Below are 27,803 nucleotides of genomic sequence, written 5' to 3'. Positions count from 1 at the left end.
TAGAAATAATACGGATGAAGAAAACTAATTTTAACACGAATCCTAATATTCTAATAAATTAATATAATAAATGTAACAAATTGGACTTTTATAACCTGCTTTTCCAGGGGTTGTCTTTAAGCGGATCATATCCCTCCCTGTATTACTAAACGTATACACAGGGATACTATCAGACTTCTCTGTGGAGGCCAGTGTAATTTTAACAGGGCCACAGTCCAAGTTAAAAGTTTATGGACCTAAGCCGTGTTTAGACCACTCAGTTTTGTGACTACAGTTTAAGGCCAACACAAGGCAGCTTTTTCGTAGCCGTTTTTCTGCTATCTAAAAATCCGTTGATCAAAAGTTATAATTTACATTGTATACAAGGCAAAATTGGATCATATTTTTGTCGTTCTAAGAGCCTTAGATTAAATCCATTTAAGATAACGGTGCTCGACGAAAGGTAAAAACCAGTAGTAATTGCAAATTAGTCAATATAGTAATAATACTACGAGCATTATTTTCCTGCTACATATTTACCTGCTGGATGCAGGTCGAAGGTAGCAAAAACATTTTTTTAGCCTTATACATAATCGATTGTAGTCTAGTTATTACCGTGCCATTTAATTTAAATGCAAGTAACCATGTAGTTGCATATAAGTAAACAAAGTCTTAGCAGCTACACCAAAGATAATCTGACAACATAACTAATGTTGGTGACATCCCTTAGCATTTTATACTGAAATATACCGTGAGTGGTCAAACATACATTACGTTCTAAAATAAATTTACCTTGAAAAATTATTTAACTTATATATGTCATAAAACCAACTAAGACGAAGCAAACAGGGCATTAATTTAATGGGAAAATTTGCTTTAAGCAAAGCATATACTACAGAGAAGTTGCGCCGCATTCACGAGCGCAATTAGAAATGTGCAAAACCGTATCGCCTCATTTGAAAAGAAGGAGCAGTCTGCTCACGTTCCACCAAACCTTTACAACCCGAAAAAAATCATTCTTTTGGGGGGAAATATTAGGACGGATATGCCCAAGAGAGACTGAGGCGGACAACTGAAACTTGTTATTGTTTATTGTATGTCGATCCATTCTTTCAGTGTCGTTATAAAACACAACGGTACCCCGTACATATAACCTATAGTAAATCGATAAAGTCTTTCTCGTTGCACTTGAACACTCACACATGTTGGCATACTATACTCCTAGAAGTATATGTCAATTTCTGCCCATGGTCACATGACTGGAGCTCTGTGGAATGGATGGAGATGTATCTCCACGTCACCTCACGTCTCAAAATTTCTGCTCTGCGATTCAGCTCCAAACCCACTAGAGCTCAGCTCGGCACAACGATGTGAAGCAGGACGTGGAGATGCCAACAGATTATGGATTATGATGAGCGGGTATCCGTTGGGTCTAATATGTATTTGCCTAGCTGCACTTATTACGTCTCCGGCACGGACCTCTCCAGGCTTCCTCCCTTTCTGCCCCAGACCCCGTCTTCTTGCCCCATGACATACTCGTACTCTTCGTCTAATCTCCCCCAAGTTCAGTCCGTAAGAGAGGTAACATTTAGAGACTATGCTCTTGACGCTTCCAGCAAGTGGCACCATCGGGGAAATATGCCGCACTGCTACGCGGCAGAAGATATGGTACACAGAGACTGCTTGTCTAACCCAGGAACTTTAGGAGACATGTTCTCGAAAAACAACTCGGTTGTTTACCACTCTGATCCTCGCCACACAGCCACCGTGTACGGCAGCGTGGGGAGGAACGGAGTATTGCCCCAAGCCTTCGACCAGTTTTTCGAGACAGCCTACGGGAGCTCAGAGAATCACGCCGCCGATCAAGCGACGAGCAGGACCGCTACCAAAGCTCCTCCGGTCGCAGTGTCGGTGTCCGTCTCCGAGCCGTGTCGCGAGACGGAGACAGATCGCCGTGAGGAGCCAAGTAGCCCAGAATCGTCTTCCGGTAACAACGAAGAAAAATACCCCAGTACCAGTACGTATAAAGAAAGACCAGTTATGTGAGAAAGTTTTAATCTAAGGCGCCGCTGGTAAATGTTTTATATGCTGTTTTATAAGCATATAAGGTTTATGGAGGGCCAATAGATTTACCCTAACAAAACTTTGTTATAAACACGAGATCACGTGCTTAATGTTGAAACTGGCCGTGAATGATGGGGCATTTCCTCTTTAAAGTCTTTGAAGTATTCTTCACAGTCATATCTAAAAACATCGGTGGCTAACACCGCTAATATTGAAAATAATTCAGAGCGCCGCTATAACGATCATTCACGGATCATTTTTTCCTCTTCCCTCTCGGTTGCGCTTAAAACGAGAAAATGTATTTTGCTCATCACATTTTGAATCAAACGGTAGATAAATCAAATATGTTGATGTTTCAACGACAAATGTGTTGCGGAACAAAGAACACACATTCTAGGTTGTCTGCGAATTTAGCTATCTTACAACAGTCAGTCAGTAATTTCTCTCCAGATACAGTTCCATCACTTCACATTCAGTTTCAAAAACGTAGTTTGTATATTTTCGGTTCATTTCATGAATTTCAAGGCTAATTATTTATTTATTATTTGTTCTATATTTTGTTTTCAGCTGGACAGAAAACACGCAAAAAGAGATGCCCCTACTCCAAGTACCAAATCAGGGAACTGGAAAGAGAGTTTTTTTTCAGTGTTTACATAAACAAAGAAAAAAGGTTACAGCTCTCCAGGATGCTTAACCTCACCGACCGTCAAGTCAAAATCTGGTTTCAAAACAGGAGGATGAAAGAAAAGAAGTTAAACAGGGACCGTTTACAATACTATTCTACGACCCCTTTGCTGTAGAGAAACTGGATCTCGTGAAATGTACCCTGGCATGGTTAATTTCAAGTTCGGCTGCACATTCCCGGAGCGAGCGGATCTGAAGTGCTATTCATCTGAACCTCATTTCACCATATAACCTATTGTCTGCGTGATTATTATTATTACTTCCTCGCCATTCACTCCTCATTCTCAAACAAATGTTACAGGGTTTTTGGTATTATGTAATTTTATTTTATTGATCAAGGTGTGTACTTTATGCATATTTATAAATGTGGCAATATACAGGCCTACTTTTCATAAATAATGTACGTTATTTCGTGGGCTGAGTCTTCCTGGAGGAGGGCAGGATTTAAATCTCCAGAAAGTGTCATGTAGTCTTAAGATCGCTTCTTGGTTATGGCATTATATTGGCTACATTTCTTTAAATAATGCACGCACAATTCACGAGATGTAATTCATCTGTTTAATGTTTCTGTTTCACCAAGAAACACGGTTGGATTTAAACGGATGTTCTATTACTTGAATTTTTTTTTTTTGTGGTACCAGGCCTTTTCACAAAGGTTTAAAATTTGATGTTGGAGGGTGTCTTGCAGTGTTTTGATGTACACAAACGTGTAAGAACAATGAGACGTCTGTGAAGAACACAGTGACTTAAAAGCAATAGAGGACACTATTTAAGACACCACCAAAATATATATATATATAAAAAATTCAATATATGTTTGAAGTGTCGTAGTATTTCTCATTTTTGCATATAGCCTATGTGATCAGTAGGCTGCAGGAACATATCGTTTGTATGACTTTGACATCGTTGTATAAATCGACCTCTTAAAACACAACCTGCTCTTTTTTGTTCTCCTTGTGTAGGATCAAATGTTTGATGGATATTTTTTTATTGCATCCAAGCTTTTAAATTGATTCGGAGATCAAATAGCTGCCATCATTAATGCCTCGTATCCATTACGGAACTGCCAAAAACATGGCCATAGACGTCTCAGTGAATCAAATCGGCCCTAAAACCTACTTTCTCCAGTTTCGACCTCCCAGATAACGTAATGTAAGCTGACAACACTTTGAAATCTAGAAAACAATGCAATTGTACAGCAATAAAAAATGGCTGCCTCTCACAGAAGACGGCTCGCATGTTGTGTTATTTTACAGTTTCAATGTATACCATTTAGAAGATTCGTGATCACAGGGTCACAGCCCACTACCGACGTATGCCACTCTCAGGTCTAATAAATAAAGACAATCCATGAGCTAATAATGCCTGCTTCATGCGAACACCCTGCTTTGCGCATCCTTTGAGGCTCCGCGGAATTTCGACCTAATTGCGGCACACACACCCCACCCCCACTGCTGTTGCTGTGGTAACTTGGCAGTAAAACCCGTCTTAGTCTGGAGCATTTGTAGAATTGGAGAGCGGTGCTATAAACCGTCTGAGAACCAAGGTTATTAACTGTGACCAAGAGCTCGGAAACAGCGGCTGGAATCACTGAAAGCCCGCGTTCACCGACCTTTCCGGCATTTGTCGCAGCAAGCACCATGGCATCGCGACTGGAATCCTCGGACTTTCGCGGTTCCTACAACTGCGATTTACTCCACTGGGTGGCGCCCTTCAGATCAATGTCATTGCCGAGGAATTAAAAACATACTTCCGAATGCTCCGAATGTTCCGAAGAGGGGCCATGTCCTCATGAAATTACAAAGTATTTCAGGTAAATATTCAATAATTGTTTAAAGATTTAGAGATACGTTCATTTGTGAATAATCTAAATACACAACAGTCAAGTAAAAACTGCATGTGACTCATTTAAACTCATTTAAATGGAGGGTTATCTGGCGTTCTCTGGCGTTCTCTAGGCAGGGCCGTAGACACGTAGCTAATTATGTTTCATAATGTAAGTCTATCAAGCGTTTACTCTTTAAATGGCTTATCTATACTTAAAACACCCAGAAAGGGGTAACTATCGTTGGTATCAGATAAATAAAATCTGTTTTTAGCTGCAGCATACAATGTAAGGCGTTAGATTCCAGTAGACAAAGGGGCAAAAAGGCGCAATATCTTCATATTTAACACTTTCAGTTACACATTTAGTACATTAAACGGCAGTAGTCCAGTAGACCCAGGCATGAGCTTATTCTGGGCTAAATAATTTCCATCAGGTCAGTAACGTAAAAATAGAGAAAGATGGAAAATAATGATGAAAATAAAAGGCCTTCGTTTGGACCAGTGAATGAACCTGCATCAAAAACAACCCGTCGCAAAAACAGCCTTTTACAATAGGCCTGTGTAATCACACTAAAACATTTACCTTCGCGTGTAGGGTTCATGTCAGAGATTTTGCTTTTTGGATAGGTTTTATTTTATTCTTTGTTTTATTTTTTTATTCTTTATAAAACAGTATACATATAGTTGGCTAATATCATGCGAACGTGGAGCCTATTCCCAGACGATATGTTTATCGGATAATATTTTGCAATATCGCACACAGCTGACTTTGTTATAGGAAAGTACGCCCGACATTCCCCTCACGAGTGGGGGGGGGGGGGGGAGATAGAAAAAAACCATCAAAATGCCCTGGCCAACACTTTAGCAATTTTACTTTGAGGAAAACTTACACTCAGATGTCTACATTTACAATGCATAAGTTAATTATATATTTGAACATTAACACAGACATACGGTGATACGATTAATCGTCGCATTTATAAGACTACAGGTTACAGTCTAATGTGCTGTAAAAGAAAAAATCGATATATGTTTCGATGTGTCATATTTTAGCTGTTAGCTGTAGACTAATTGATATTTTTATTGAGAGTAAAAAAAGCATGGAAGTAAGCCTCACCGAGATATTTAAGCGTTTCAGTATTCTTAGGAATGATAAATTAGTACAAAAGTGCTTTCAAGTCATTCAGGCCGAAATAATATGAATAATGCATTTTATTTTTGTCTTTATTTTTTGGACAGTAATATCGAATGTTTGGATAATACTGCCGAATATGCAGTATATTTATTACATTACAGAAAGCCTGAGTCATAAACCTAAAGCTCGTTTTGAACTTGGATGCAGTTAATAGCCTTTCTTTATAGCCACTAGAATTTGACACAATGCACTTCTTCTGCGTGCGTTGCTGGATCAATTACAGCCTACTGTATCATTACGGTTTACCATTTTATCGCTAGTTGTTTTTATAAATACGTTGCTGCTTGTTTATGTGTGGTTTAAAGGCTTTGAAACTGCCCGGCTGACATGCCAGTGACAGCGAAGGTGTCGCGTCATATTTTCATCACATGTGCTCACACCGTACGGAGAAAATTAAACCCGGGTGGATTTTATACTTATTTCGACTTCTTCTAAAAATCTGGTAGCCAGAAATGGATACTGCACAGCGGTTACGTACACACAATGGGAGGAGTCTTTGGCCTTGTTGCGTTTTAATTGGCTGTTAGCTCGCACTGAGTTGTACGGTTATCAGTAATTATATTCACCATGTTTTGCACAAGAAATGACATCCAGAAAGGGCTATCTTCTTCGCCCGTCAAATTATACCACGAAGATGTCATGCTCCGATAGCCCATCTGGAAATTCATTTTTAGTAGACTCTTTGATCAATGTTAGAGCCGAGGGAAGTGGTCACTACTACCAAAGCAGTGTCTACTTGCCACCAAGCTCCGACTACTCTTATGGACTATCTAACTGTGGGTATTTTCCCGGACTCAAACGAAACGAGAACCAAAATATGGTACCTCCATCCGGCCCATTTATACAAGGAATGGAATCGTGGTTGGAAACGTCGAGATCCTGTCGTATTGAACAACATAGCAACCAGACGGGTCCTAGGTCGTTTTCCCCCGCCATAAAAGAAGAAAACTCATACTGTTTATACGAGTCGGAGAAGTGCCCAAAAGACACAATAACCGAGGACATCTCTTACTCGAGGGTGACGCCGAGTTCGTGTCCCGCTGTTAACAACGCCAGCGTTCCTGTACCCGGTTACTTCCGATTATCCCAGACATATTCAGCATCTAAAGGCTTTCCTAACGAGCAGTCTAATTCGATTCATTTTGCTGCGCAACGCCCAGCCCGTTTTGACAGCTCGCATTCAGCCATTCCTGCAGAGACGAGCGGGAGAGAGAACGAGGAGCACCCTGCTTGCACACCATGCATCCCCGTAACAGACAAGGAGCCCCGGAGGTCACCAGCCGACCACGCCTCATCCCCAGAACCTCCTGAAAGTGGTGCAGACAGCCCGGGAAAAGCGAATAAAGGTTAGTTTTTTTTGTTGTTCTATGAGAATTTTGTAGGACTGCTGAGGTCTTAATGCAGGGGTTAACAGCAGACGCACTGAACAATTATGAACACTAAAGCTAATGCTAACTTTAAAGTTTGCTCGAAGAATGTTCAGTCTGATGATTAGATTTACGTCGCTCCCTCTGTACTTTAGAGTCGTCGAAGGGTCGACGGTTGACTGTTCCATAATGAGCGAACATTTATTAATACTATATGACGAGAAATACTGGGTCCTACTCGCCTTATTTGTTCAGTACCAGGTTTCAAGTCATTCCGTAAAAAATATGGAAATTAACCTGTTCCTGTTGAAATCAAGCAGAAAGGTGTATCCAGTAGCCGGTGTTTTGGCCAGTAATTTAGAACTTCCTAAGATGTCACACGCAGCCATAAATGATTTAGGTTTATTACAATTATAGTCATGGTAAAGTAGGCTACGTAGAGGTCTAGTGAAGGATTACTGTTAATCGTGTTTGTAGGCCCATAAGATATGCTTCACAGCCAGAGCGTAGGAAAATGCGCGAGCTGTCTGTGATTATTATCCGTTAACCCAAATTTAACATCAGATTAATAATATACATCTTCTGTATAATATTGTAAATTAGCAGATTGATTTATTACGCTGCTGAACAACTGAGCAGTTCAACAAAGCTAAATATTTTATGTAGTTATTCCTTAAAACTTTTAGAGTTTAAAGTTTATATTGCTTAAAGTGTTTTGTAAAATAGCTATTTAAGTAGCCTCGCTAAGTAAATTCAAAAGACACGTAGTTAGTTGAAAATAATAATAATATTAAGAATAACCATGAGTCAATCGGTAGCTAGCAAAACATTAACTAGATGATAAATGTTTCATTTACTAATAACATATCCTTGTACAATGTTTGAGGCTGTGCAAAATACAATATAAATAAAAATATTTAAGGACAAAATATCCTGTGAAAGTAAAATTAATCTGTTTCCACTTCCGTCTATAAATTTGGAAAATTGCGTTTAATTTAAAATATGTTCTTAATATTTACGAGGGCCACATACTTATTTCTAGTGAAGGGAGTTTTTGTGAAACTAAACCTTCTTCCAGACATTTTTTTTTTTCAAATTAGTAAATTGTTGCTTATTTATACCTTTTCCATTTTCAGCAGGAGAATCCAAAAGTGAAAATACAGCCAACTGGTTAACCGCAAAGAGTGGCCGGAAGAAGCGTTGCCCTTACACCAAGCACCAGACACTGGAGCTGGAAAAAGAGTTCCTCTTCAACATGTACTTGACTCGCGAGCGTCGTCTGGAGATCAGTCGCAGTGTTCACTTAACGGACAGACAAGTCAAAATTTGGTTTCAAAACCGCCGTATGAAGCTAAAGAAAATGACTCGAGAAAACCGCATTCGCGAGCTGTCGGCAAACTTCAGTTTTTCCTAAGGCCTCTTGGAGATCTTTGGCGCCCTCCACCAGTTAAAAGGGTACCAATTACAAGTCGACGCTCAAAAGTGTGCATATTCAATTTGTGCAGGATACTATTGATAACTTATTGTGCGGTATACTGTTCGGGATTTTATCTGTCAGTGTATCAATTTTATTTCACATTTTTGTCGTGGTAATAGATCGTGATTATTTATAAACTGTCAAATGGACTTTTACCGGCTGCATAAAGCGTAGAAGATAAAGATGTCTAACTGACAGCTGTAAATAGGCAGATAATAGTATAAATTAACTGTACATAGTATTGCAATATTTGCATGATGTAATATTAATTACAATTAATTACAATCATTTATTCAGAAAATACTTAGGCTAATTGATTGCTCCGTTCAATCTTTTTCGGTAAACATCTAAGGGTATTCCTAGAAACTAGATTTTGTAGGTTTGTTAGGCTTACATTCTAAGCACGTCGAGATACTCACATTTTGTGTTTTCACGGCATTTTAAAGTAACTACACTCTGCAGAGAAATGTGCTATTGGCATACGCTGCCTCGAACTGTGAAATAATTAATATGTTTTTCGATCTTATACCTTAAAACGAGACTTGGAAATTGGACTGTGTGTTTCAGACTTTCCAAGATATCACGTATGTTCAAAGAAACATCATAATTGGGCGAAGCAATTATCACAAACACTATAGCGCACTGAGGCGCAGTATGGTGATCTTCAGATTAGTTTATAATTTGCTGCCAAAGAGTTGTTTTACCGTCCACTTTATGCTAATGTTAAATAGCCTACCTCTCACTCTGCATAATGGATACACTACCAATATCCCAATATTATTTCAGACTTGTGGTGTTTTAGAAATATTCTGCTGTATGTACATTTTGTGAATTCTGCTGAGAGTAGAAAGACTGGAAGCGTCGCCAAGTCCACATTTACATCTTGATAATAACGGACGCGCTTTCAGTTGCCTGTGAAATGGAGAGAAATAAATAGGATACAAATTTGATGTTTGATGTGGTGTTTTTCTAGTTCTCGCGGAAGAGAGAGAACTGCTGAGTGATTTAGGTAGTTTTATGTTGTTGGGCTCTGTTTCCTACCCCCACAACACGAAACTGTCTTAATTGCCTTGCAGTGAATTTCGGCTCGGCATCTTCCTCCACCCAGCGACCTATTGTAGTGCAAAATTAACAAAAGTCGATTTGGGTTTGGTTTAGGTATACATTAGTAAATTAATCAGCACTGTATCCTAAAATCTGCCAGCTCTAGGTGTATGCCGACCACTGCCTTGTGTAATTTGGCAGCAGGAATTATTGGAATAATGCTAATTTTGATTAGTGTTTTGCGGTAAGCCACAGCAAGGCCTCGGTTACGATCAATGCACTTTGGCCAAAGCCGTGTGCACAGTGGAGGCCCAAGGTACGCCCCTCGTCGCCGGATGCTTCTGCTGAGCTGAAGCAGCAACACAAAAGCTTTATTGGTGATATTCAGTCCAGACAGCCAAGCAATAACCTGAAGGAAAACAGCGTAATAGCCCTATTATAAACGCAGTCTAGTGTAGCATCCAGCCGCCCGCACTCCCAGCAAGACAAAATTAAAAAGGAATAAAATACGCTTTGGCCACGAGAAGAAGGTTGATACTACGTTACATTCTCCGATAGCGTGTACATTCCATATTACATATAGTCCTTATGTTGTTTGACGCTTTATTATGATTACGTATATAGCATTTTTTGAGTTTCTAAACTATTACTGTCAAAAATAAATGTCGCAGAGGAGCTTCATAATAGCATAATAGTTAAATTTTCGTTCACAATATTTTCTAATAATCTAACTCTAGTAACTTGCAAGTTCTAGGCTAGGTTTTCCAAAAGCATCGTAGGGATGAAATATTTACATTATTTTACAATGTACAGCTAGTGTTCACTCGATCTAATTATGTACGTGTTATATATATATATATAAAAAATAAATATAGATAGATAGATAGATAGATAGATAGATAGATAGATAGATAGATAGATAGATAGATAGATAGATAGATAGATAGATAGATAGATAGATAGATAGATAATTTTTTTTTAATTGATCTGTGACACTTTCAGGAAATTCACCAAATATTAATATTCGCCCTCCCATTGAAGGGACTACAATTTCAAGAAATGCTTGACTAAAGAGGAGAAATCGAGAGCGGGAGACGATAGAGATGGATGATGTATATCGAAAATCATTATGAGCAGATACATTCCGCCAAGACGTGTTCATCGAGAATAGCATTACACTACGCAAGTTCCAGTTTCAGCCCTTTATAGATTTTAAATGTGGGTTGCTGCATTACCTATAGTTACAGTAATATGCGTATTAATAGTTTCGCTAAAACCAGCTTGTGACGGTTCACTTAAAAATTGTTCCATAAACATAAACAAGTGCAAGCAACTTTGTATTAATCTACCATAAAAATAATAAACCTTGAAATGACACATGAAACATTTATTTTGAATTATTTATGCACTGCAATAGTACACACCTTTGGTACCGGACAAGGCTGTTGAATAACCAGTCACTGGCTTGTAGATCATATCTCAACTATTCCATGGCACTTATTGCCGTATAAAGCTTACATATGACTCGCATAACGATTGTCTTTATTTCCTAAACATGTCTGTAATATTTATGTCACCTTGTGCTACTATAAACATTATGCGCTAGTCAAATGCATTGTAAGAAGCCTGGAATATATTGTATTCCTTTTGTTCTACAACATTAGCAGTATAGACTTGCTCTGATTTGACTTTTAAGCTTTGCTTTTGTAATAGCATATGTGTACTCATATTTGTGAAATAAACTTTAAATGTTTCCTAATCCAGGTATTAATTAATGAAAATGCTGCTCCACAAATAAGTACAGGAAGCATTATGTTTATTTATTAAATATATGCTACTTGTGTATGCTTTATAAGACAAAACAAATGGAATAATCTTAAATGCATAAATGAAACGAAATCCACATAATTTCAGAGAAGGTATACGGATCTGCCAGTAACAATTTTACTGCAAAATGGAGGCTATGTGACTACGTGCACCGGTTTAGGCGACCCCATTATTGTGCTCTCCCATGGTCACGTGTCTTTGTCCTCCAATCCAGTTTCTGCCATGGATCAACTTATCAGAGGTCTGTATAGTTCACAGTGAAGTCAAGTAGTTACAAGATTTCCACAGAATCTGCTTTTGTGTCTATTCCATAGCGGGAGTGTATACGCCCAGTTGATCCTGTGCGTGTTTTTGTTATGTCGACATTGGGGACTCTTGGTTACTACGCTGACTCACACATTCCACACGAGGACGATGATCATATGGCACCAAGGTTCGCCACTGGACCTGCGCTCCCGCAGCCTCGAGAGCTGACGCTATCTGAATATGGCGAGCAGGAGTCGTACCCTTTCCAAGCCAAGTCAACTATTTTTGGCGCGTCATGGAGTCCGGTGCCTGTGCAGCCGCCTGGTAGTACATCTATCGCATACCATCCTTATATACATCACCCATGTCCAACCGGGGAACCCGATGGAGCGTCCATGCGTGCTTGGGCGTTGGAGCCGCTATCTGCATCCGTGCCTTTCACGGGATTACCAACGGATATGCACCACGATATCAAACTTGAGCCACTGGTCGGGAACGGTGAGTGCACAACGCTTGATGCGCACACACTAATCGCGCCTGATGCTGACCACGACGCGGCCCCCGCGGCGAAAAAGGTGTCTGGCGACACGGATTTGACTCAGTCGAAAGACGACAAGACATCGACAGAGACTAAGCCAGATCTAGACCCCAGTAAGTGCAGCTCTATTTATTCTGCCTTGCTAATATATCCTGGATATTTTATATGATCAACTGCTTAATTTCAACGATGGAGTCGTTAATTCCATCCTTTGATCGATTATTTGTGCAAACGAGAAAGTGCGTCAAACTGAATTTAAAAATTAGTGCTGGGCCTGCAGACTACTCAAAGTGTCACTCTGTCCTTCTTTAAATTTCCAGCATCTGAATTCAACATATTAACCTGAAAATTATCGAAACATTTGATGGCTCGCTTGGAAATGAGAAGTTAAAACATTCATTATCGTTAATCCTCCTTTGGTTGTTGCATTGGTTTGGTTTTGTTAACATAAAATATAATTAAGAAACTAAATAAAACTAATTGGTGAGCTGCATGTGACAATTTGGCAACTGCTGCAGTAGGCTATGCAGTGACCGCAGAGTTAAATATTCCCTGTTTTCGTGTAAAGTCCTCCAACCGTAACACAACATCTTATGGCACAAAAGTAATTAAAATGTAAAGACGTTAATTGTTGCCATAAGACATACATGGCCTCACTGGACTGTCTGACAGAATGGCTTGCTCTCTGATAGTATAGTCCTTGTTTTCACATCTTATCGAAAGTATGGAAAATTACAGCACTCGCAAAATGTTGTGCTCATGTAAAATTGACGATCTCAAGCCTATTTCATTCTAAAAAAATTATGTAAGAATTTGACGAGCCATTTTTAGGCTGCACGTTTTTTTTCCTTCGCAGGCTAGTCGCAGACCCACCATCCATAGGTCATAAAATGGCCGCAGTATAATCCTGAGGGCAATTTGACTAGCTCTGTCTTTCACTTTTCGACCCTTTTTTCAGATAACCCTGCGTCCAACTGGCTACATGCGAAGTCAACCAGAAAAAAACGCTGTCCTTACACTAAGCATCAAACTCTTGAGCTGGAAAAGGAATTTCTTTTTAATATGTACCTGTCCCGTGACCGTAGATACGAAGTGGCAAGACTTCTAAATCTCACGGAGAGACAAGTCAAAATTTGGTTCCAAAATCGTAGGATGAAGATGAAGAAATGCAACAAAAATCGCCCCAAAGACAACTGAAATTAAACTGATAAGTGCACGGCAGTGGTTTGGACAGCATCCCTCTTCCTACGCACACGGATTTTGTATCGTGCGTCTGCTCTAATGCAAAGCAACGGCAGCAACAAAATGTACTTTGCACAATCTCTCGGTTTGAGAGTGTGCTTGTGTAACAGTCGCGTCTTTGTATAAGGATATTTGTTATTCCTCTTGTCTCGTGTTTGCTTGTTATAGGTCTAGGTGTTACGATTATGTGCATTCTGAGCGTCTTTCAGTTTTGGGAAGCTTCCAAGTAGGCCAGGGATGTGTACTGAAATGCTCGAAGACATTAAATAGTGGTTTGCATGAGTGTCAGTTTTGTTTTTTTTTCTCCAGAATGAATTCAGCCCACGATATCGATGTTTAATGTAACTACCTAGATGTATTTGAACTACCTATTTGCATTATGAATATTCGTGTTTTGTTGTCGTTGAGACGTCAGTGAAATTTGTATCATAAATATGCCTGAAATATTTGTGACTAGAAAAAAAATAGCCTGTACACGTACGAAAAATACCTCACATTATCAGTTTACTTAGCCATTTTCAAATGAAAGATCATCTGTGTAGATGGCAAAATAAAGTTCTGAAAATGCAATATTTGCTCCATTCCTGACTAATAAAATATTTGCAGAAATATTTGTTAAAATATATAAATATATATATGATTATGAACTTTCGAATATTAGATCTTGACATTTTAGTGGTGATATTTTTGTTAGCATTTTACTCACTATTCTTCCATTTCTATTCTTACCATCTTATCTTTCATTTTATAGTGGGTCAGGGCTGTGGTTAATAGCCAGTACAGGCGTTCATTCAGCAAAATTGCATGAATATCGACAGGCCAAAGCCTTACTGAAGTAATCGTGCGAGGAAGAGGGCGAAAGTGAAACCTCGGCACGTTTTTTTTTTTGCCCCAACATATCTCCCCAGTTTTCCCTGTATTATGACACCATGTTCAGTGTGTCGTTAGCGGCCTGAATGTAGGTTCGCCAGATAAATAAAACTGCAAATGATGTCGTTGACCATACGGCAATAAACCACAATCATAGCCTTAACTGTTTATGGGGTGCAAAGCGATTGAACGCCGACCCTGAGCAACTTTTCGACGCCCCACTCCTTATCCACATCAGTATAATATAGGCCATTTTTCGTGATAAACATGGTGTGTGAAATTACAGGAATCGTGGTCTACAGCATACGACGTAAAACTTTAACACAGAACACACATGAACACAATCTTGCTCCCACGATTACACACACACACGCGCGCGCGCGCGCGCGCACACACACGCACACACACACAAATCTGGATTCTGAATGCATCTTGCTAGTGGAACATCGGAAGGCATTGGAAAGGTTATCGTTTTAACTGCCAGTAAAAGTTGTTAAAGTACAATGTTTAGAGGAAATTCCCGCAGGCTTTGCCGCAGGCTTTTGCCTGCTCGAAGAGCCTGTCTTTAAAGGTGCTGTTACAGACAGGACCATAAAATGCACGGACTGCCCCACTGTCCGGGCTTTCTCTGCTAATTACTTTATTACCGCAAGAGTTAGGACTTTTCAGATCGGACTGTCCATTTGTTACCACGTCAGGCACAAAGGAGCACCGGAAACCAAGTAATTTAGTCATTGGTCTAAGTCTTGCCTTTAGCTCTATGTCAATACCGAGAATTGGAAGTTAGTTTAATTAAATCAAAGACTCTCCTTTAAATAGTGTTTAGACTCAGTAGCCTAAAATACGAATATTTAAAGCTAAGATTTTCGTTTAATTGTATAGTCTTGAAAAAAAATTGGACATAAAGTAGGCCTATATTCTCCCTTCAGTCAAAACACGATCATTAGACAAAGTTTTCAGGTTAACGTCTTAATGTGCATGGTGCGTCAAATTCAAAAGCGCAATGCCATCTCTCTCCACGTGGAAAACTATGCAGCATAACACTATTGTTCTACACTTGCCGATGAAAGACCAGTACTTATAGTCACAATAGGAGCGTTGCTATTACCACTAGTAACCAGCAGGTGGAGGCAATGTCCCGGCCAAAACCAAAATAAAACGCCTAATTATCGGCATCGAATGAATCATCGATCATTGAACTGACTAAAGAAGATGTATATTTTTGTAACCACGAAATGTAAGACAGTCTATACTGTATCGTATATATAATTTAAGATGGCGAATTACATCAAAGTACAGGTGTAGCGATTCCAGAACTGGGACTAAGAAACACTATTTCCCATTGCCTAACCTGTAGCAAATGTTTTCATTTTTGGAAGTATAAACTGACTAGAACAGTAATAACAATATCTACAAAACACCACTTACATTAAAACGTGTCCAAAGTTTTTACGAGAGCAGAGCCACTACCTACCACTGCCTACCTTGACCAAGAAATACTTACCGTAAATTATTATTATTGATCCTGTGGCTTAAATAAATGTATTCATGTGACGTCACATGTTTGTCAGACTGGATGATGCTTGAAAGTAGCAAACGTTTCTGTATCAACTTAAATCGAACTGTATAAGTAAACGTTTCTCTATTCTCCAAATAGTGTATTACAAATGCGTTCCTTTTTATTATGTAAATACAGTTACAATCTTATCTCTTAAGTACACAGAATCCAGACTTATTGTACAAATCAGTAGGAGATACATTCTCGCTTACTGACTACTATGCTATTACTTAGATAGTAACTATAAAACCTTTAAGGCGGTATATATTCTTTTATTTTGAAGTGAAGGATTGGTGACTGCCTCTACTTCAAATTAACAGGCAGTTCTACTGTCAGTAACACACGTAGAGCTCTGCTTGCGCTGTATACCCATTCGTTTAGGGCAGTCTAAAATCTTCACGTGTCGTCTCAAGAGCTTCATTACATGCTTTTACCTCTTCACTTCAAATGAGATTCTTCAAGAGCTGAAAGAAAGTTAATATATGATAATGTTCCTTAAACAAAACAAATAATTACATCTTTATTTTGTAGTAATTCACACAACTTCCACTAGTGGCAGTAATGAGTCTTTCCATTCCAGCTTTCATTACCTCAGCTCAAAGCTGATGGGCTCCCCCTACCCAAATTTTAACCTCAACCATAAAAACGCCTTAGCTGATAGCACAAACTGATATAGGCCATACGCTGCTATTTCACTGGCAGCATCTTCATTTGTAGACTTAAGGAAGCGCTTAAGGTGCGTTTTTATGGTTGAGGTTAAAATTTACCTCTGCCAAAGTGGAATCGCCCGCTTGCGAAGCTCGCGTTTCCATGTCACACTTAAAAAAAGAAGTTTACACTCCCAACATACCTCACAGCATACACGAGACTTCCGCGAGGGTTAGTTTTCAGTGCCCTTTCCTGACCCCACGACCCGTAATACATCAAACCCGAGGTCAGCTCCAGACAAGCAGGGCCATTTTCGTGATCTGATGCAAGACGTTCAAGTGGCTGAAAGCAGCAGCACCTGGTTTCCGTAGGTTCAGTGACACATTCAGCGCATCCCATTCCCGAGATATATGGGCATATATAAAATAACGCATTACAATAAAAAATATTTATTCAAAGGTAGCAGAGATTGGTTCTGTATAGTTTTGCATTGCTGCTTGTCCAGCATGTGTCCAGTGATCAAATGAAAAATCGCAAAAATCCCTCAAGCCATTTTTAGCTAATTGTTCACATTCTAGTGTTTATAGGTACAAAACGTTACGGCGAGGAAAAATCACAGAAATTTATTTGTGTATATATGTATGTATTTATGCATGCTTGCATGCATAAATGGGTGAACCTCATAACAGTTGGATACACGTTTCTGTATTTTTAAATAGACTATAACACACCTGAGGAATTGTGTTTTGGTACGCATTTTTATGTCTTTGGTACGCATTTCTTTCTGTCTGCATACTAAGGTACATTTAAGATTAATACCCTGTAACACGAAAAATCGAAAGGATGTATTGTCAGCATAGAATATGGAGATGTATCCTCTGCAGCCATGTAAAGGCGCAGAGTCACAGCTGAAGGATATCTCTAGAAAAGGCTGCTTGCACGACGTTGTATCCTGAAAAGGAATGTGCGCACTTCTTTCTCCAGGCATTACAGCTTAGTTGATATGGCCGGAAATGACATATACCTCCTGAAGAACAATGGCAGTGTGGAGCTCGTTTACAGCCCTGTGCAATGTGTGTGGGTAGAAGGGTCATCCATCAAACGCCGCTGTGCCTTTGCTACTGTCGGCTTTAGCCTTTGCAGACACCATAAACACCCCATATACGCCTCGCTCGCGCTCATTTACACCGCATACGTCGAAGAAAGAAAAAAAACCAAAAAAACCCAGCAAGAATATCCAGCAACTTGCACGACAAAAGCAAATGCGGTTGCAAAAACGTCAATAATATGTTCATGTAAAATTTGTGCCAGGTACTGGATGTTGAGACGGTTAGTAGTCTCACCTTGATATTGTTTTTACTTATGTGTGGGATACGTGGCCTTCGCGCTTGTGTTTCTTGCTTGTACATAACACGACGACAGTGCTCCCGTACATCCACTTGTAACACAGTCCATGCAGATTAACCTTGTAGTAAGCGTCAGTAAAAGCTTAGCCTCTCATTGAAGACTTCAGCAGTAATGGTTAATGCTAAATGTACTCAATAATAGCGACCTTAGCCTCAAAAACACGGGGCGGCAACAACAACAACAACAACAACAACAATAATAATAATAATAATAATAATAATGCTAGGTAGGCTAAATAAAACATTGGACTGTTACATTAAATTATCATTCATCAAGTATTTTGAAAGTTATTTGTGGCGATCAAAATACATTGATCGGCTCATTCGTCAGATGATCCAGTGAACCAAGTCCCCCCTTTTAATTCTGATGGAGTTTATAAATGTCAGTGTTCACTATTATGTCTAACAGACGGTTAGCGAGGCTGACCATCGTGCCAAATGCATTCACAAAGAGATAATGCTGGAACCTTTATCAGAGGGAAAGGATAATAACCATATACCGGGTCAATATCTTAGGGAAAATAATATTTTTTGATGGATGAATACAGCAAAAAGCAAAATGATACCAGCCACTCCATATTAAAAGGAAATTATTTAGCAAATCGACGAAAAATGGATTCGTAAAATATTATCTACATCGCCGGTTTATTTAAATTCAGGTACCTTAATTAACAACGTTTAGCGTCTGTATTATTTAAAATAATCCATTACAAGGGAGACCATATTGACATTTACTGGGTATTTATTTTATGACAAAGTTGGTTATTTCTTGTAAATAGGCCTATGACTTTATTTGGCAAATATTCCATTTAGCAGTGGGTTATTCTGGGTTATTTGAGTTATTTTAGTCTATGCAAAAACAATAACAAGAATAACAAAATATATTTTTAATCCAAAATACTTTACAATCTAAATACAATTTATAATTCTAATGCAACTAACATTACTAATAAAATATAAAATATCTAATAGTACGTTAATAGGTATGAATGAATTTATACCTGTTTGAAATAACTCCCAATAAGATATAAGTACAGAATTTACGTAGGCTATTCTTTAAATCCCGTGTTCTGTACATCTCTAATATATATAACATTACATTTAGGCTACACAATGAAAAACATCTGAAAACAGATAAAAACTGTAAAGACAACCCGTTAATATGGAAGAAATGTAAAATAAAAATATAACGTATTTTCAACAGAACTCTGTCCATGCTATGCTATGTTCAAATGGTAAGAAAAGACATCCGTTTTGCCGCATGGTAGAAAATGTGTAGGAAGGAGTGGGAATTTTTGAAGAATGCTAACACCCACTTTTTCTTGTACACAATAGATCCTGTGTAACTGCAGAAACGTTCAGTTTGTTTCTCGTAGTCTTTTAGTAATCCTATTATATTTTAAAATCCTTTCTTGAATAAAGTCTCTTTTCCCAAAACCGAAAGATTTCAGGCTGAACGAATATTTAATCCCCAAAAAATATCGAATGTACCTCTTCGGCATGTCCAGTCTGAAATCAATATAAAGGTCAATCCCCTTTTCCAAAAAACATATTTTGTAAACGAATTTAAAAGCGAGAGAAACTCTCACCGTGAGTACTATGTTGTTCTCTTCTTCCTGACCACATATGATCTAAGAGAGTGTTAGATGGTTTAAATGTGTTCTTAGGGCACGGAGCTGTCAGACCTTTTGGCGAGCAAGATTGATAGCGTGCAGGCTTCCAAGGCTCTTTGTTTGGAATATAAGCAATAAAGCGCTCTGGCCTACTCCCGTTTTACCGAACACATCTGAAGAAATGATATGCTGAAAATAGCTCTGAATTTATAAATTTATCACGCATTCATAAATATAAACGATATGTCAACATTAGCGTCCTATAAGCATTATGCAAAGCCTCAATGTCATTGTAAGGTCAGGTAAGGCGGCAATGTATAGCCTCATAACTGTTAATGAATGTCCCTTATGGTAAGCAATGCATATTTTCCTCTAAAGATGTACATTTTTCGTATTGATAAAGGCCTTATTAAAATGTACAGACAGAAGTCAGATAATACTGGTAATACTATGTGAAGTAATAATAATAATAATAATAATAATAATAATAATAATAATAACGCATTTAAATATGAGGATATAGTACACCATTTTAATACCCAGACGCACTTTGGACAATACCCATGTAAATTCTCATCTTCATGCCTGCGCTTGTATGCGCCTGCGCGCGTCAGTGTTTCCACAGGCGTTAACTATAGACTGAAAGTCTATTTGCTCCTTCTTTTGTGAACGCGCAATCGCGAGTGCGCGACCACGTGCTCTTGAACATGCACGTGTATGACTGAGAACGCGCATTTTCTGACAAAAGTTGTAGTAAAACTCGCTCTGAAGATTAATGGGTTTGTTTGATCATGACCGTTGGCTTGTCTTATGTGGTGAGTTTTTATTGGGGTAGCCTATAATCCGGTTGCAGTCGGAAGCAGGATATGGAAGAGAGTAGACGGCGGACACATTCTATTTCAGATCTAACCGTTTCAGAAATAGCTATACTCACAATCTACAGAGCAGCGGATAAACTAACCATAAACGCGCAAATAAACTAGCCCGTCCCCGAGAATGAGGCGTTCCTCTTAGACTTTTCTCCATCAATCACACAGACAGTGGCTCCTTTTGATTAAACCCCAAATTGTCATTGGACAGAGCTAATCATGTGACAAGCAATACGGTCCAATTTCAACCTTGTCTCCATGAAAGCAATAGTTTAATGGTATCGCGGTCCCCATACGGCCGTAATCAGCAAAATAGTTTTTTTTTTACACCGGGTACGATATTTCATTATTTCTTCTTGGGCCACAAATTTGTGTGTGGTGAATTTTTCAGACGTGGAGGAGATGAATTACGAATTCGAGCGAGAGACGGGTTTTATCAATAGTCAGCCGTCGCTCGCTGAGTGCCTGACATCTTTTCCCCCTGTCGGTGATGCATTTCAAAGTTCATCAATCAAGAACTCGACGCTTTCACACTCGACACTGATTCCTCCTCCTTTTGAGCAGACTATTCCGAGCCTGAACCCGGGCAGCCACCCTCGACACAGCCGTCCGCAGCAGAACCCTAGTGGCTCACGCCCGCTGCCTGCCGCATCCTTACCGCCGGAATACCCTTGGATGAAGGAGAAAAAAGCTTCAAAGAAAAACCAGACTTCAGCTGCAGCCACTACAGATCCGGGTCCATTGTACTTCTCTCCTCAAGGTAAAAATAAAAAAAAATAAAAACATTTATACATTTCACTTTTATGCTATATATTTCAGTTCTAATTCATATGAAGTTGAAAACGTTGATCAAAGTCGCTATTTTTCTTGTCCTGGCACATGCAGAATGTGCATTATTTAATGTCTGAAAAGGTAACAAATTATTTTCCACGGAGGGTGTTTTGTGTAACTCCTAAACTCTATCTACGGTACTTGTAGAGCAGGGCGTGAATTTTAATATTTGACAGTAATGAAGAGTGATAGATTGGTATTACTCAAGTCGGCAGCTGGCGTATTCATTAATCTTCTCTCGGGCTAGTCTGCGCTCACACCAGACACATCACTACATTCTGGCATTAGGCTGAGAACACAAATTATTCTGGTGCTGTGGATTGATTCCCACAAACAATTTATGCCCCTAAGAACCACAATATATTTGACAACTTTGTGAGGTCAGCTGTAGCCCACCAGCGCGTTGTAAAAATGTGTTGTAATTAGTGGCATATCAATAATATATAACGTTGTAATCCCTGTGCAGGTTCGCCGGAGATTTCTGATGGTGGCAACGGGGCAACTCGCAGACTGAGAACAGCCTATACGAATACTCAACTGCTGGAACTTGAGAAGGAGTTCCACTTCAACAAGTACCTCTGCAGACCGCGGCGGGTGGAAATCGCCGCTCTGTTGGACCTGACAGAGAGGCAAGTTAAAGTGTGGTTTCAAAACCGACGGATGAAACACAAACGCCAAACACAGTGCAAGGAGAACCATCACGCCGAGGGGAAACTGCCGAGCCTAGAGGAGACAGGCGATGGGAAATCTTTTTTCGAGCCAGCGGCGAACAATGTTTCTGGAGCTCTGTTGGAGAGAGAAAGCTATACGTTTCAACAGAATACATTGCCTACTCAACAGTCACAGAATGGACACAATGGAGATTCCCAAAGCTCCACTGTTTCGCCTTTAAACAGTAATGACAAAAATCTGAAACATTTTCCCAACCCGTCACCCACTGCTCCTATCTGCCCCTCAACAATGGCTCCGGATAGCGCATCTGGCCGGGACAATGGGAGTCCTCCAGCCCTGGACGTTTCTATGCACGACTTTCACGTTTTCTCCACAGATTCCTGCTTACATCTCTCAGATGCCATATCTCCCAGTTTGTCAGAGTCGGTAGATAGCCCCATGGGTTTATCAACGGAGACCTTTGATTTCTTCTCTGAAACGCTTACAACAATCGACCTGCAACACTTGAGCTACTAACTCTAAATGAAGTTTGACCACAAGGAAGTCAATATATTTCTCACATCGATGGTCAGTGCGTTTTAATTATGACTTTTAAAATTAGGCCTAGACCTTTAGCCTACAAAGAATTGAGTTTAATAACTGAATGATCATTTGTGTTTACAACGAAAAAAAAAAACAGAAATGAAAGTGATATTTTCTCGTTTTATTTTTGTATAATTTACCGGCAAAGTGCCATATTTTCCTAGAATAAAATTTTTACATGTTATTAAAGATAAAGCAGGCCGCTGTGTTTTGCATTAATTTGCGCGATTTTTGTAGCATTCGCTGAATCAGGCCACCGATGTTTGGTCCACACCAAATGTAATTACATGTCATCAAATGGAAGAAGAAGCATGGCCTTTAGTATACTGGTTGATATAATAATACTCTTATATATTATATAATAGTGTACTTAAGATATTCAGTTGGCAAAGGTTATTTCAGTCCAGTGCGATGTGGAAAATACAGACGTAGAAGTTTATTAAGTGGCATAAACAGGTATTTAAAAACATGCACATATAGAACTGCTGTGATCACAATTTTGCAGTATAGTATGTTTTTAAAGCTATACAAATACAAGCTTATTGTAAATATCCACTACATGGACTGAGTAGTTTTATATAAGCAATATATATAGGCTATTTACTTATATTTAAGCATAGGCCGATATTTTGCTTGTATTGTCTGTTTTTATTAAAACCTGTACCGGCCTATGGTTTAAGGGTTGCATAGCTGGGTATGTTTCTGGCATTAAATATGTATCAAAAATAATTTTAAAGAAAGCGTAAAGGAAGAGATCTATGCCCCTGTTGGTACAGAGCATACAAAAACCTCATTGTATCGGAAACTACCGGGAGATCTCTAGCCAAAACCTCTTACGTTTAGGAGTTTAGCAATTAAATTTTATAGTCTATTAAACCTTCTACAGGGGCTTGGTGTTGAGGCAGCAGTCCACCGAATTCAGTCCGCAACTGAGAATCTTATTTGAATTCAGCATATCAAGTCAATGTTAAAACAGGGTTCTATTTATTCTACTTAGATTGAGATTACTTAGATCATTATAACTTTGTCATGTGTGCTCGATTATTAAATCGGATTATAAATCTAAATTTTGATTGAGTTATCGGGGGAAGAACATACACCGCAATAAAACAAATGACAGCCATTTTTGGTAGGGCCAACTAGTCCAGACTTTATGTTCATTATACCAAAACCTTTTAATTATAGGAGAAACTGATTTATCAGCTATGGTCAGGTAATATTAAATTGTGTAATGTAAACACATATCAAAAATATACGAGGGCCTGTATTGCTTTTTTGTTGTTGTTTTAAAGCACCTACATAACGCCACTTCTTGATTCCTCCGCGGCCATGCGTTCGTGCAGCTGGTCCAGAAAGGAACAATGTTCCGTGATGGTTTAATGCCCAGAGTTACAATCCAATTTCATAATTTAACGTGTCATGTTTTCTTCAGCCTCAGTGTGTGCTGGATCTCGGGCTACAAGCAAAGATCTGAGAGAAGTGTTTGTTTTTCTTTTTTACTTTCACACTTAAAAATGGTAGATGGTCACACTTAAAAATGCTGTAGGCTACGAAATGATTTATCCTTTTAGTCTGTCAGACTGAGAATTAATACTGTTTGAAGGCTTTAGGTGAGGGTTTTGCGAATTCATTCACAGTTTATTAGATCTGCTTTCATACTGCTATATTCATAACACTGGTTTGAAAAGGCTTCAGACTAGTGGTTAAATTTATAAAGTTTTTTTTTTTTTCCCTTTCGACGATGTGAAATAAACGTAGCCATATGTCGGTTTTGGCCCAAGATGAACCTATTTACCATCTGAAACTATTAATAGCCTATACCGACTTATGATATTATATGGAGTTATTTGCATGTCATGTTCAGCAGCGGGCCACTGACCTAATAACCAGCTGACGCGACGTTGCAGTCACGAGGTAGGTATTAAAATGGAAATGAGGTCCACCAGGCAAGTGGCGGTAGCTAGCAACGACGCCAAACCCTCGTTTTCATAGTTTTACTTCAAATACACCTCTCTTTAGGCTTAAAGTGAACGCACAAAACCAGATTTGAATGATTCCTACCGTGAAAAGTTTGTACCACGTTAAACTAAAAATGTCTAAAGACTATCCAAATGACTTTTCCAGAAGAGAAACAAGCTATCAAAATGTCCCGTGGTCCATACGGGTATTGACTACCGACTACTCACAACAGGCCTTCTTAGTATTCGTCATGCCAGTACGCTTTTAATGCAACAAGCTTCGCTGAGAAGCATTCAGAGCCCTGTTTGTGGAAATGCCCCGACTGCAAGCGCTGCAGTGATTGCAGTTGCTTTGAAATAGCGTTTGTTTATATTCGCAGTCACCTGAAGCGTCCTGCTTTTGTGCAACGCACCCAATTGAGTCGTTAACTTGTTAAAATCCATCGCTGTAGGTGACGTCAAAGGCACTTCTATAATATTTAGTGTGCTTATGTAGTGTTTTCATTAAACATATTCTTAAGTGTATTTCCTGCAAAATGAGCACAATTACATTTAAATATAGTTCATTTACTTTTTTTTGTGTGTTGGATATTAACATGTCCCACAGTGCTTTGCAGCTGATGCAATAGTCCATGTGACCTCAGTGATACAATTTATTAAAACACCTACAATGACTGCTGCTTCAGGGTAGGCTGAGTTATCACTACCCATGATGTGGTTTTAATATTGATATTGTGTCCCAATATTAATAGAAGGAGAACTATGAGTAGCCTATTGAGTATTGCAAACTTTTATTCACAATTTGTCTGTCACCATATTTGTATGCTTATAGTTCACCCAGTCTGTTCCCTGCCAGTGAACATTTTAAATCCAGAAATAAATAAACTCTACCTTTTGTGGCATTTTAAGTTTCATTATATTGGGAAGAAACAAATACACTGTAAACTGGACTAATTATAAGCTTTCACCCACTGGGCATTGAACTAAAATCTGGTGGCTCATCAGTATTATGGATATATTTGGACAGAGATTTGGATATTTGCATTAGTTAGGTTACTCAGCTGTATTACTCTGGGTAGGAATAGACTATCTGAGCAGATTTAAAACAAGTGCACTTACACTTAAGAATGGTTCAAATCTAGACTGGAACAAGGTTGATATTTCAGACTAACCATTGGTAAATAAGCTTCAGAGCTCCAAAATAGCCCAAAGCACACTCAGGCTAAACTGCAAAAGATGTGGTTAACCCCACTGCAAGAGAATCTAGAATCTGAACTTTAAAGATTTGAATATCTGGTTTTGCTTTCGCTGATAACAACTCACCATCTTTCTTGAATTCATGTGTAAATACAAGGCATAATGATGTCTTGATTGATAGTAAGAACATCTGATTGTGAAACTCAACCATAGCCAATACTCATCACAGTTTATTAAGTCTCTTTCCAGCTACACTGTTTTTCATTAATGCTATTTTATGGACATTTTCAGCTGTGTAATGCCCTTGTTATGTCTATTAGAGCTGGCCATAAAGTTTGATGGTCAGATCTCAGACACAATATCCCTTGAAAGCACAAGCCACCGTGTGATGTAGACCATGAGCGTGACATGCATAAAGGTCATTATAAGTGACTCAGATTCCAGTTTTATCTTGGAACATTTGACCAGTGAATGCGACATGTATATATCCTCCAGTTGCTTAGCGATATGATTCTGAGCATCTTCATTGGCCTGTGCATGGGTGTGAGTATTTTTGATACCTTTAAGAGTCAAAAGGCATTATCAAGACCTTGTTCCATGTGCAGGAGGTATAAAGCCAGATCAGTGCATAATTCCTCCTGGTAACAGAAGGGAAACCCCACTGATGTTCCACCAAGATGGGCTACTGCGCCTATATAGCCCTTAAAACCAATATGGTCAGCCTTTGGCTGGTTTCCATAGAAACATGGCATTTGTTTTTTTATGGTCCTTTTCCTCATTCTCATGTAACCTTGGCTTGCCAACGGCGCTGCAGAAAACCACCTTCATTATTTGATAGAGCATGTCTCGGTCTGAGTTCTCGAGTTCCCCCTACCAAACAGGGATGGTCGTCAGGCTTTAATGTTTTTGGCCAGCACATGCAGTAGATCTGCAAGCAGTAGCTGATATTAGCCTGTGTACCCACACTAAGATCATTAGTAAGCAGATAGATTCTACATAGAAAGCATTTGTCGTGAATGTATTGTGCTATTATATGTAACTGTAAAGGAATTAAGAGCATACATACACACCTTCTTACCATAGTCATGTAGAAGTAAGATACTGACTTGGGAACAGTCACAAACAAATTGGCTTGATAGCAGTGGCCTATTGCAGTGTTACATTTACGGCATAGTTATGGGCAAATTGTGTATTGTCGCTGATTAAGTTGAACCCAATAGCAGACACTGTGTTTAATATCAGAGAATTCAAGTGTGGGGTTTCAAAGATCCACAATTGGAGTCACATTTATGTGTATATCTGCAGCACCGAGGAACCTCTAGAGAGACACCAATTAAATGAGACTGTGTGTGTGTGTATGTGTGTATGTATGTGTGTGTATATGTATGTGTGTGTATGTATGTATGTGTGTGTATATGTTTGTGTGTGTGTGTGTGTGTGTGTGTGTGTGTGTGTGTGTGTGTGTGTAATGCCCACAGTTCTGCAGAGCGATGAGTCAAGCCACATTTGTATCAGTCCAGAAGTGACCTAAAGTGATGTGCTTGATCTCACCGAGGATGAATATGATGACGATTAAAGGTCAATTTTTCTCTCTCTTCAGCTGACTCTTCTCTCTGCTTCATTTTTTAAGAAGTTGACTTCAAAAGAAAGAGTTGAAGGTTTCCATGTAAGCTAATTCTAAGCTATTTGAAAACAACACCTGAGCAGCCTAATCTTTTAAAGGCCAAGGGGCAAAAAGTGCCCTCACATCCACCACAGAGTTCTTTCACTGTACCCTCCAGGCAGGTGCCTTTACAGTGGTAAGTGCTGTTGGTCACATGCTCCCTTCAGGCTGATCAGATGTTTCTGATGCTGGGCTGAGCTGTCTGCAGCACACCCCAGGTCATGTTCGTTAGCTACATCTATCCTGCATAGTGTTTTGCAAACTAAATGCATTTGATGTCTATACACATAAAGCAATCTTGATATTGTTGGGCTGCAGCTATTTAAACATGCAAAACCTTTATTGCTTTTGAATACTCCTTTCAATTATTAAATGAATCTTTTCAGACATGAACACAACAGCGGTAATACTACTATTTTGGTAGTTATATAACTTGAATTGCAATA

The 27,803-nt window shown here is 39.1% G+C and overlaps 3 protein-coding genes across 6 annotated transcripts; all 3 read left to right on the top strand.

Moving 5' to 3' along the window:
- Positions 1–1,092: 1,092 nt before the first annotated feature.
- Positions 1,093–3,954, top strand: hoxa11b (homeobox A11b). The gene is made up of 2 exons (XM_026999978.3): positions 1,093–1,996; positions 2,611–3,954. Exons 1-2 carry the CDS (start codon positions 1,381–1,383, stop codon positions 2,841–2,843), a joined length of 849 nt encoding a protein of 282 aa, XP_026855779.2. The 5' UTR covers positions 1,093–1,380; the 3' UTR covers positions 2,844–3,954.
- Positions 3,955–5,406: 1,452 nt separating this feature from the next.
- On the top strand, positions 5,407–9,543 carry hoxa10b (homeobox A10b). Its single transcript, XM_026999977.3, has 2 exons — positions 5,407–7,095; positions 8,253–9,543. The coding sequence occupies exons 1-2, from the start codon at positions 6,333–6,335 to the stop codon at positions 8,528–8,530; spliced, it is 1,041 nt and encodes a 346-aa protein (XP_026855778.1). The 5' UTR covers positions 5,407–6,332; the 3' UTR covers positions 8,531–9,543.
- Positions 9,544–11,664: 2,121 nt separating this feature from the next.
- On the top strand, positions 11,665–25,392 carry hoxa9b (homeobox A9b). 4 transcript variants are annotated; one of them, XM_026999976.3, is made up of 3 exons: positions 12,093–12,208; positions 21,019–21,214; positions 21,752–25,392. In XM_026999976.3, the coding sequence occupies exons 1-3, from the start codon at positions 12,095–12,097 to the stop codon at positions 22,471–22,473; spliced, it is 1,032 nt and encodes a 343-aa protein (XP_026855777.2). In that variant the 5' UTR covers positions 12,093–12,094; the 3' UTR covers positions 22,474–25,392. The 4 variants fall into 4 exon arrangements, with proteins under 4 accessions (XP_026855781.2, XP_026855777.2, XP_081552777.1 ...); XM_081696651.1 differs by lacking the exon at positions 12,093–12,208 and adding an exon at positions 12,228–12,361; XM_026999980.3 differs by lacking the exons at positions 21,019–21,214; positions 21,752–25,392 and adding an exon at positions 13,207–14,060 and having other exon boundaries at positions 11,665–12,361.
- The last annotated feature ends 2,411 nt before the right edge of the window (positions 25,393–27,803 follow it).

Source organism: Electrophorus electricus, chromosome 14, assembly GCF_041902795.1.
Source record: "Electrophorus electricus isolate QZ-2024a chromosome 14, ASM4190279v1, whole genome shotgun sequence".
Classification (NCBI taxonomy): domain Eukaryota; kingdom Metazoa; phylum Chordata; class Actinopteri; order Gymnotiformes; family Gymnotidae; genus Electrophorus; species Electrophorus electricus.
This window is presented reverse-complemented; position numbering and strand designations above follow the sequence as displayed.